At 46.2% G+C, this 12,290-nt stretch overlaps 1 protein-coding gene across 1 annotated transcript in view; it reads right to left on the bottom strand.

Moving 5' to 3' along the window:
- Window positions 1-9,025, bottom strand: part of LOC144799028 (cytochrome P450 2J2-like) — a 227,342-nt gene extending 218,317 nt beyond the window's left edge. The window contains exon 1 of the mRNA XM_078670187.1: window positions 8,996-9,025. Coding sequence (XP_078526313.1) covers window positions 8,996-9,010 — 15 coding nt within the window. The 5' untranslated portion in view covers window positions 9,011-9,025. The remainder of the gene's footprint in view (window positions 1-8,995) is intronic.
- Between the last annotated feature and the right edge of the window lie 3,265 nt (window positions 9,026-12,290).

A 12,290-nucleotide genomic window follows, 5' to 3' on the forward strand; every position in this document is an offset into this window, starting at 1 on the left:
TGGAACAGACTTAGCCAACCACCCCCCCCCCCCCACCTGACCTGGCCCGGTCCCTGCTTCTGATCCCAGCCAGGTTGAGGGAGCCTCCCTTGGTCCGATGGATCCCGTCACAGGCACCCGGACCCAGCGTCGGATTGGTAACGCGGGCACTCGGGCAATGCCCGAGGGGTCGGTGCCGAGTTCCAACTGTGGGCTGCTTTTGGAACAGTCTGGGGGGCAGATTTGGGTAGTTGCGCTGTTGTTCGGATACAGCCAGCGACCCAGTGGGTGTCTGAGTGGCCTTTCTGGAGGCAGATGGGCGCTCATTACCTCACGTTTAGCAACAGGCAGAGGTGTCACTTTCTTTCTCTCTCAGGGTTGGCCCCATTCATTAATGTATGCATACCTAGCAGGGCAGGGGGCCTGAGCAGAAATGGCCTCACTTGTTTTCAGTCACCAGTGTAAACGAATACGTGCATTTTTTACACCCCCCCCCCCCCACCTTTTTTTAAATAAAATTTCGCCAAAGCTTTGTTTTGAGGAAAGGCAATATGCAAATGTGGGCTACTATTTTTTAGCGTGCCCCGGACGATTTTGAATCCCAATCCAACACTGCCCGGACCCTCGCCGGGCCGCAGGACGGGGGCTCCCGCACCACAGGGTCGGCTCAGCTTGTGCACGAGCTCTAAGATCCAAGCCAGACCCTCGGCTCGGCTCTGGCTCTACTCTCCCTGTAAATTTGTTGGCTTGCCCACCTCTAGCATCTGGGCTGTATTCTCAGGACAGAAGTTAAGCTGCCAAGCAAGTTAGGATGTTAGCTGATGATCAGCAGGAGTAGGTGTCCAGAGACTGATTATCTGATTTACTTCATCACTGTAAATGAGCTTGGGGGAGCAAAATGGAGTCAGTGGGTGTTGTGAGTAAGGGAAAAGGCACACTGGAAAACACATGCACTTTGAAGGAGTGCTAAAAAAACATAAACCCAAGTATTGGCAAAGCCAATAGGTCTTGAAAATCCGCAGCTACTGGCGTTGTCAAGGTCAATGAGTTTTAGCCTAGTTGAAAGCACAGCCTCTGCTCAGCAAGGCCTAAAGTCATGTATAAAAGTCTATGTGCTGCATTCTGAACTCGCATATTTGAAAGCACTTTCATGCACAAAAACGAAGAGAAAGGTTTTGGTGAAATAAAATATTTGGGCACGAGCACACTGCACTGTACTCTGAACTCACATATTTGAAAGCACTTTCATGCGCAATAATGAAGAATAACGTTTTTGGTGAACTAAATTATTTTGGCAAGAGCACACAAGGAGCAACTGTTGAAGAAACTGAAACAAAGTGTCCAAGCCGAGGCTCCCTGAGGCCAGTGTCCTCAGCTGCTCCTTGGCCTGGCCATGTCCAGGGCGCGTGCCCAGTCCCCAACATCATGCCTTTGTGTGCTTGAGCTGTAGTGTGCTCTGTTGGGACTCACTGGCTTGCAAATGTGTTTAAATGAGAAGGGCATGGCAAGTGAGCTGGGAGAGTGAACATTAAATAAACGTTAAAGAAAAAAAAATAAGAGAACATGTGGGTGGCTCCTGGCTTGATAAACAACAGGCCTTGTGAAGCGTCGTTTTAAAATCCTTGCTACATTTCAGAATGTCGGTTTCTATTTCAACTTTAAAAAAAAAAATAATGGTACACCATGAGCAAAGTTACAAAACGGAACAGAAACGTCGCGAGGGCTGTTGAAGGAGGTGAATAACAAAGCCGACCTGCGGAAGAAAAGAAGCAACGGGATTGGGCAGGTGGGGGGAGACAAACCAGTGAAAGAAAACACGAGAAAAAAAGCATAAGGACAAAGAAAAAAGCATAAGGACAAAGAAAAAGGAGCAGTGGATGGACAGGATGACAACAACATATGCCCTTCAGGTTGCCCACAGATGTCTGCAGCCAGCGCACTAACCCACCGGTCTACCTGATTTAATCGCTTTAAGCGCGTTTGTGATCACTTGCCTCGGCAAAGACCTGCAACGGGTCCCCACGGCTGATCTGGAGCAGGTTTCCCAGGAAGGGCAGCGGGACGGGCCCTGGGGGTCGCCGTTGCGAGGGATACCACAGCCTCCGGAGCTCCAGCAGCAGCAGGAGGACGGCTCCGCCCAGCAGCACCGATAGCCAGGCCGGACAGTTCGCCCAGGCGAGAAAGACCATCTCCAAATCCTGCAAGCGCGCAGCCCGAAGTAAAATTAATAAATAAATAAGCTCGATCAGGACGGCACCTGCGGTAGAAACACAAATGGCACAATAAGAAATGGGAATTTCGCAAAGTCTATTCACAAAGTGGGAAAACGGACCCAATAATGGAGTTACCGCAGGCTGGAATAAACACGACGCGCACTGGCAACGCCGCTGGTTCTCAGCACCCAACAACCAAATTTCCCAGCGTAAAGTCCAATCTAAGAGCGCGTAAGTATTTAAGTCACGTGATCTCGAGAGCCAATGATCAACGAAAAGAACTTGACAGGTATCTGAGACTGCGAAACAAGAGAATAAGGGCCATATGTATCAAGCTAATTAGCATTCGCAAAGGCCGGAATTCTGCGAATTTCGGCCTTTGCGAATGCTAATTAGACAAATGGTATGTATCAAACATGTTTGATGCAAAATAAGGAATAGCAAAATTTGCTATTCCTTATTTTGCGATTGCACTTAAGGAATCGCAAATTTTGCGATTCCTTAAATGCAATGTATCAAACAAAAAAAATGCCATTAAGGATTCGCAAATTACCACCAACTTCTAGTTGGTGGTAATTTGCGAATTCTTTTCAAAAAGCTTTTTTCCAAAAAACAAAAGGTGCCATATGACGCCCATACATGCCCTTAGGGCATGTAAGTGCGCCATATGCCCCCAAATGTCTTTTTCAGGGGTGCAGCAGGGTGTTCTTGAGACACCCCTGCACCCTTGGAAAAATTCCTAATTTGCGATTAGCAAATTGCTAATCGCAAATTGCACTTTCATTCCTATGGGCCTCCTGGCCCATGGAAATGAATGGGTAATTTGCGATTAGCAATTTGCTAATCGCAAATTAGGAATGCTAAGGATTCGCTATTGAAAAGGGATTTTGTACATACATACCGTTTTGCATTTCCTAAATAGCGATTCCTTAAAATTCGCTATTTAGGAAATGCAAAATAGTTTGATGATACATATGGCCCTCAGTGTTATAAGTGCCAAACCTTTTGGCTCTGGTGCAGTAGCACGCGCTACTGGGGCACCGAGCAGGCATCGGGCGTTTCCCTCTCGCACAGAGGCGATGGCACAGATAACTGTACGCAAGCAACTCCCAGAGAGGGCAGCTCCAGCCTGTGGACAAAGCTTTACCTGCCCAGACGATGGTATAAAAAGTGTCTCGTGCACGACAGTTACAGTCAGGGCCACTGGTATAATGTGATTGTGCAGCCGTGCCATTTTCCGCATAATTACGGTTTTGCCAAACCTGCCACATAATCCCTCAACTTCTGCATACTTTGCAGAATTTAACTTACGTTCGTTTCCAGTTCACATGAATCAAAAGTTACTAAACATACTTCCACATGTATTGCCGCACTATTACCGCATAGTGACAGGTCATCTCTCTTTTGCTGATAACGGTATTTATGTGATTAACTGATTAACTGATACTAAAGTGGTACAGCCTCTTCCCAGATAGTGTTAACATTGTAACACTGATCAAATAGGGACGTAACAGAGCCTCAACGTTTGCCTTTTCTTTCTGCATGATTTAGTTAACCTCGCCACATAATTTGTTGCTTCTCTGCCGCATAAATCCAGTGGCCCTGGCTGAAGCATAGGTAGCAGCAGGTGAAGCCTTGCACTACACCCACCCAACACACAATATTTTGGCTGTCAAGCCGATACCGCCCTACTCTGTCAATATTCAATTCAATTTAATAGAGACTTTATTTCGGATATATTTCAATCCATAAAAGTACACAGGTAAAATACAATTAAACATTTTACAGTTAAAATCACGATTACAAAAAGACATATTATACATTTTCCATAAATGTGTGAGTACACAAAATCACAAAATCACAGATAAAGTGCAAATAGTGCTGAATTTACAACAAAATACATATTGAATCAGTAGGAAGTTCATCATCCTTCATAGGTATATAATCACTGGTCTAGACACTGTCTCAATTTAACAGTCAGTTTTAAAAATTCTATCACATGAAGAACGCTGTCACTGTGCAAAAGCTGCAGATACACAAGTGCTGGTCTTATTTGTTTAAAATTTAATTTCTTTACAAGGGTGACAAGATAACGTTTTCGAGGGTATTCATAAAACCTACATAAAAATATAAAATGCAGCATATCCTGTGGAGACTTCCCGTCGCAGCCACAGGGAGCAGCAGTTTTACTAAAAATGTCCGACTTTGGTCTGATTAAAAGATGATGGAAGATGTTAAACCTGAACCTTGTCAACAAAAATTTTTCATGAGCAGTAAAGGAGCATGTTAGGTACTGTTCCATAGTGTCACAGGTTTTTAATATGACATATTTCCTAACGTTAGGTTTCGAAAGCTCAGCCTCTTCTCTTTGGGCCCTCCTGTCCATGTAAAAAGCCCGCTTAATTGCTGCCACATCACCCTTTTCTATCCCACCAGGTTTTTCATACAAGTTCAAACATCCAAGCCTTAGAAAATGAGATTTCAGGTATTTTTACCAGGGCACACACTGAGTTATCTTGAGATACAAGGTCTTGCACTATCAGGTGGGTTAGCGGAATGTCTTGATTTAACCACAATTTTACCGAACATATCAGTGGTTTTAATGCAAGTATATCAGATAGGTACTGACTTCCCATTCTTCGTGTACCGCTAGGTTCGATGTGCTAGCTGGGACACAGAGAAGACGTTTTAGAAAATTATTTTCAGTAACCTGTAGCTGTTCGCCACTTACATAGCCCCATATCTCACTGCCATAAACAGCGGTAGCTATTGATTTAGCGTTGTAAAGTTTCATCATAGCAGTATTTGGCTTTTTCCCCAGTTTAGTGGCAAAATTAAAGATAGAGGCATTTACCCTTGTCATTTCCCCTCTCTTTCTTGCCAGATGTGGGCCCCAGCTAAGCTTTGTGTCAAATACAACACCAAGGTATGAAAATGTTTGAGTGATGGGGATCAGAACATCATCTAATTTAAAAATAAAGTTCTTTTTTGGTTGACGGCCAACATGCATTATATAAGATTTGGAGTTGTTGACCAAAAGGTCTCTATTAGTCATAAAGTTATTAAAAGCATTCAGAAGTGCCTGGAGACCCCTTTCCGTTCTGGAGATTAAAACCGCATCATCTGCGTATAAAAGTACAGGAATGCCCCGCCTGCCAACTCTGGGGCAGTCTGATTTTACCTCCTGTAGTGCAGCATCTAAGTCATTAATGTAAAAATTAAAAAGAAATGGGGCCAGGATGCAACCCTGACGCACTCCCTTTTTAATGTTAAAATTGCCAGTGGTTTCCCCATTAGTTGAAAACCTAACATTAGCTCTGGTGTCGCTGTGCAGTTCCACCAGAAAGTCCACAATCCCTATGTCCACGCCTTTCTCCCTCATGGTCTGCCACAGCCTTCCCCTGTTAACACAGTCGAAGGCCGATGACAGATCCATGAAGGCGAGGTGGACAGCTCCCTTCTGTACAACAGTGTATTTGCTCAATATGAGGAACAAGTTAAGGCACTGAGTTATGGTGGACCGGCCTTCACAGAAGCCATATTGGGAAATGGACATAATATTATTATCAGTTGTCCAGCTTGATAAACGCTGCAGTAAAATTCTCCCCATAATCTTGACCATAGAGTCTATTAGTGATATTGGGCGATAACAAAGGGGGCTGCCCTTGTCTCCTTTCTTGAACACAGGGACAATTGTCGACAATCCCCACGACAGGGGACAGCCCACTATGGTGGCAGCATTAAATACAGCTACCAGAATTGGTGCCCAAAAACCTGGATCTGATTTATAAAGATTCGGTGGAATTCCATCAGGTACAGGGGCTTTCCTAGCTGTTAGTCCCTCTATGGCATCCATTACCTCACTCTTATCAAATTTAATTTTTCCTCCCCTGGCATTAGGGAGAGGATCAACTATTACAGGGTCCGCTGAATAATACAGTTTTTTTAAATGGGTTTCCCACTCCTCCTTAGTTATGCAGCAATCTAGTCCATCACCCGGTTCTTCTACCAAGAACGGTCTTTTTACTAGCGCCCAAAATTTGGTGCTACAATTTAAGGTGGAGGGGTCAAGTATTTCATCCCAAGCCTCTCTTCTTAAAAACTCCTTGCGGGATGCGATAACAGCATTGTATTCTTTTCTATAAAGTTTTACACCTTCCCGGTTTCTCGGGGTGGCTGACAAAGCAGACCTAAGATTACGTGCAGCTTTGGTACAGTCGTGGTCAAACCACCTGGGACCCTCTTTCACCATGTTCTTAACGGGGACGGATAGTAAGTCTGACACCTTTTCCGATAAGTTTTGATAAGCAGCTAGAACTTGTCTAGGCTCCCCCCCCCTCAAGGGTACAATTTTTAATGTCCTCAGTACATTTATCTATGATGTCTTTATAGAGAAGATCTGGGGTAACCATTGACCATTTAAGTCGCCTCCTCCCATCTGTTGTGCACAGCCTACCTGTGCTGCCGATCTGATTTCCCTTTTTAACCCAGGGTCCCTTTAGACAGATTGTTAAAGGGTTATGATCACTAAATTCACTCAGCTTAATGCTGAATGAATCCAGGAAAATCTGCATCGTCAGAGAGACTAACATATGATCTATGAAGGTGCCCCTGCCATGCCCATTGAAAGTAGGAATATTAAAGCTTTTTAGCGGGTCCCTAATTGTCATCGCCGATGAAAGGTCAAAATTATTCATCAGGTCATTACATAGTTCCCCGTCCACAGTATGTTCCATGTGTATGCCTCCCATATGTTCACAATGCAAGTCTGTTACGCATTTTTTCCATGGATCACCGCAAGGATGTACATTAAAATCCCCCTTGATTATAAAATTATGACCAAGATCTTTCAAGAAAGTGGTGATGAAAGAATTTAATACAGAAATTTGGTTAGAGCCTGCACTATCATGAGTTGCATTATAAAAGTTCACCAAACCTGCCCGACAGTTTTCTCCGTATAAAACTAAGCCCAACACTCCAGTGTGCTGTGATTCAATTCTACGCATTTTACATGGGATTAAAATAGAAACAAAAATTAGAAGTCCCCCCTTAGGCCTATCCCTTCTTGATGGAGTAGCTGGCACATAGAAGGCCTTGTACCCTTCCAGGTACAAATCACACCCCACCAGCCAAGTTTCTTGAAGACAGATAATCTTAAATTGCTTAATATATTTAACCCAATTTACATCAGCCATTTTGGCAGCCAAGCCCGCAATATTCCATGAAACAACATAACAACCAGATGCCATATCCTGTGGGTTCTCTGTGTGTATAGGTTCACCTGAAGCCACAGTGCCCTGAGCCGCAGGTACCTCCCGTCAATCACACATCTCAAGTCCAGACAGGGCCTCATACCGGTTCTGTGTGTTGACAATAGACCCATGGTGATAGCGTCCAGCGCTGTTAGTTCTGTTAATCCTGTTGTAAGTTACATCCATATTTCCAGGGCCACATGGGTTAGTAATGTTATAGGTGAATTGTGTGTCCATAACTGGAGTTTGTGGTTCAAACACCCGCCTAGTTATCCTTTGTTGGGTGGTGGCTTTGCACAGATGTGCATAAAAGTACCCCAGTGGTCGCACACAAATACTGTTCTCATTGTAAACTAGTGAGGATGCTCTTAAGAGGACAGTTGCCACATGTTGGGGATGTTTAAAATTTATGACAATGCAATCCCCATTGCCCATCTTTTTGGACGGGCCTACCCAGTTCACCCTCCTTACTGCCATTATCTGATCTGAGTATGAAGTGGGAAAACCGCAATTTTTATTAAGCCATGCCACTGTCTTATTTTTCAGTGATGCATGAGATTCATCATAAGGTGAGGCAAGATGAGTACCACAAGATGGAACATTAGTCAGTACTGCCACAAACGGTGCACAGTCAGGTGGTAAATTCAGGTATCGATTATTCCTGGAGGGTCTAGGGGCTGGACCACTTCGTGGGGCTAGATTGGGTTGTAACAACGAAACAGATGTTACTGGAACGACTGGTGTACTTAATGCCTCGTTCACAGTGGTAGCTACAGCAACAATATTGCAAGTATTCTGACGATCATTTGCCTTCATCCTGTCCTGCCCTTTTTCAACGGCGTTAACCCTTCCGCTAATTGGTGCAGCCAGGTGTGCGGACACCAGACCGCCCAGCCTAGATACTTCAGTGACCAGGGTCTCAATCTGTCTGGCTAGTGGTTTGATCATCTCCTCTAGTTTCACTGTAAATTTTGCTTTCAAGTTTTTAATAAAAGAAGCAAGCTGTTCAGAATTTAAATTGAGACCACTATCATTAATACCAGTAAACACAAAAGGGTTTATAGCAGGGCTATGTGCTTCTTTCCCATCCATATCCCTTCTTTTAGTACTATGTTTCCCCCCCCGTTTTGGTTGTGCTATCCTGCAGGTTTGCACCGGCCTGATGACAGGCAGGGCCTCCCCTGTTTCCTCACTTGACAGGATGTGTTGATCTGACTGTACCTCAACACACACTGTAATGGGCGTCTGCGATTCAACTCTAGTACCTCCACTCATATTAGCCTCAGCCTCTATGGTCATCCTAGGAGGAGACAGTATTGGCAAATCCAGTGTCGAGATGCCCTTCCCTAACGAGGCACGCCTTTCATTATTTATCTGGCTAACTTTTTTCACCATGTAGTTATCGATAGTGCCAGAACCTGTTGCAGGTTTATCAATTTGGGATTTCGACATCCTGAATAGCTATTAGACAATATGTACAATATGTAAACCTGGATACAAGCCACAACTCACTCATATATAATAAAACTGTGTACAAACATGAAGTCTCACGTGAATAAAATGCATTGGAGGTCCAGTTGGAAAGATGTAGGGTCCCTGGCCCAGCCCAGTCTCCCCAGGCCTCTGAGGGCCACAGAGGGCCCGCCCTTTGCCCGGGCTTAGCCCGGCGCGGCCCGCGCGCGTCCCGCGGGACGGGAGGTGTTCAGAAGTCTTTTGGCGCCTCCGGGCGCGTTGGGAGCGTCACAGGACTGCGACCTCCCCGGGGCTGCTGGGTAGTGTAGTCCGTGAACCGGGACTACAGCCGTTTCCCTCACGGCGCTGGCTGACCAAACAAACGATGAGGAGCTGAAGCCGTTTCCCTCACGGCGCGCTGCAAGCTCCGGTAAGTGACCCCCAAGAGCGCTCGGCGCTCAGAAGTCTTATGGCGCCTCCGGGCGCGTTGGGAGCGTCACAGGACTGCGACCTCCCCGGGGCTGCTGGGTAGTGTAGTTCGTGAACCGGGACTACAGCCGTTTCCCTCACGGCGCGCTGCAAGCTCCGGTAAGTGACCCCCAAGAGCGCTCGGCGCTCAGAAGTCTTATGGCGCCTCCGGGCGCATTGGGAGCATCACAGGACTGCGACCTCCCCGGGGCTGCTGGGTAGTGTAGTCTGTGAACCGGGACTACAGCCGTTTCCCTCACGGCGCTGGCTGACCAAACAAACGATGAGGAGCTGAAGCCGTTTCCCTCACGGCGCGCTGCAAGCTCCGGTAAGTGACCCCCAAGAGCGCTCGGCGCTCAGAAGTCTTATGGCGCCTCCGGGCGCGTTGGGAGCGTCACAGGACTGCGATCTCCCCGGGGCTGCTGGGTAGTGTAGTCCGTGAACCGGGACTACATCCGTTTCCCTCACGGCGCTGGCTGACCAAACAAACGATGAGGAGCTGAAGCAGTTTCCCTCACGGCGCACTGCAAGCTCCGGTACGTGACCCCCAAGAGCGCTCGGAAGTCTTATGGCGCCTCCGGGCGCGTTGGGAGCGTCACAGGACTGCGACCTCCCCAGGGCTGCTGGGTAGTGTAGTCCGTGAACCGGGACTACAGCCATTTCCCTCACGGCGCTGGCTGACCAAACAAACGATGAGGAGCTGAAGCCGTTTCCCTCACGGCGCGCTGCAAGCTCCGGTAAGTGACCCCTACTCTGTCTTACAAACACAATGTTGTTGGGCAGTATCAAACGCAATGCTGATACAGTGCACACTAGAAGGTTTCTCCGCATCTGCTCTGTACCATGTATTATCAAGAAGCGGGGTTGTCAGCCACACATTTTTGTAGTGTTTGTCATCTCAGCTAGAGGTTTATTGTGGCTGTACCCCAGTACTGCATGTCATCAGAAAACCGGGCACTGGTTGGTTTGGTGGATGGAAGGGTCGGTCAAAACTTGGTGGATATGTAGAAGTGTCTTTGATTGTGGTGGTCCCCTAGTGGCTGGGGCTTCTGCAGGTGAGACTGGGAAATGAAGTTTTACAGGTATGAGTGCGTATTTTCCATTGTCCTGTGTGCCACCTCTTCCACACTCCCAGTTTTGGCAGTCTTAACATCTAAATCTAGTAACAATTAACAGTCGATAAATATTACATTTTAAAGTAAACATATGCATGTATATGACTCAAAACATTCTGTAAATTCACCCCAAGCATTGTAAATAATGTAAAATACATCTAAACTATACATTTCTTTAATAAACTATATAAATATTTCAAAACTAATTATAAAAGTTAATGAAAACAATTAGAAATATAATTTATGATTACAATCCTACGAATATTTAAAACATAATATTTACACTACGGGTGTCATTTGCTATTATAACTTCAGCTCAAAAACACTGTGAAAGTGCATGTATTTTGGGGGTTCAGTTCAGGCGTGCAACAGCCATTGGGCTAAAAGCAAATTAACCCTCACCTAAACCTGTTGTGTATCTTAGTCTGAGCGCCTACAGCTTCCAGGACACACAAAGTTATTCAGCTGATGTGCCCTGGGCTGCACCGCAGATGTGGTCTCCATCACAGCCTCGTAGCAAATATTTTGCAGTGCATCAACTTCAGATGTCTGTGGGTGTGTGTGTGTAACCAATCACAGAACTGAATTCTGGTTGGTGCATTGAGGAATAGTGACTTGGGTATTCATAGTGCTACAAGGTCTGATCCCGTAACTTAAAGCACTGTGAATATGCAAGTCATTATTTAACCACATCCATGCTGGTGACAGAACCATTCCGTCACCAGCCACGGACACGCTGTGCTGGTGACGGGGCCGGGCCGCCACGCCTGCGTGGCATCAATTTCACGCCTGCACGGCGCGTTCTATTAAGCGGATGGGGGCCGTGACGCAACCACTCCGTCACAAGCACAGCAGGCCCGTGGCTCGTGACGGAGTGGTTCCGTCACGAGCATGGCGGCGCCGCGCGGCCCCCCCCACTCCCCCCTAGAGCCACGGCGGAATTACCGCCGCGGCCAAGGGGTTAAAAATTGTATCACACACAGTCTGAGATAGGGTCCTGAAAAATATACAAAGGGTTTAGGTAGTCCCAGATTGCTATCATTTTGCATAAAGTAATACAAAGTAGCACAATGCACTACTTTGATTTATTTCCCATCAAGGGGGCATACCAGAGGTGGTACATGGGCATGTACATGCAACCATCCACAGGTTTTGTCGCAAATCTCTATCTACTAACGTTGGTAGACAGGGATGTGTGCTTAAAACGTATGCCTCCTCGAGACAGGCATAATGTCAAAAGTTGGCCCGTTTCCAACTTTACCTGTGTGCTGCACCGTACAGTACTCATACAAAGTGCAAAAAATATTAAAGCTTATTCTTTTTACTGGAAGGCTCCCCTTTCTGTAGAAAAAGTATGCTTGGATCATGCAGACATCCTTTCACTATAGTGAAAGAGTCTGTGCATGGCGCAAGTCAGCCTAAAGTGCGCCAGCACAGGGAGAGAAGAAAACAGTGACACATCTTAGTAGGCATAGAGCTGTTATGCTCTATCTCTTACACAACGCAGCAAATTTGGTTTGCTGCGCTGCATTGCATGAAAAGATTGTAAACCTGTTCCTTTGTGTTTAATGTATAGCAAGTGTGTTAAAATCAGTGGTCGAAGAGGGCGGGATCGGCAGGGCATGGCATGCCCCTACTTCTTTCATTTAACCGAGTCCGTTCCCCTACTTTTTAGGTCTCGCCTCTCAATGCGCATGCGCATTGAGCAGAGCGAGACCATAGCGACTTAAACAGACTTTACCCAACTGGGCGATTTGGCGCTGTGCCTGTGCGCTTTTAGGTCAATGCGCAAGCGCATTGACCTAAAATGC

This window comes from Lissotriton helveticus, chromosome 12 (genome assembly GCF_964261635.1).
Source record: "Lissotriton helveticus chromosome 12, aLisHel1.1, whole genome shotgun sequence".
Classification (NCBI taxonomy): domain Eukaryota; kingdom Metazoa; phylum Chordata; class Amphibia; order Caudata; family Salamandridae; genus Lissotriton; species Lissotriton helveticus.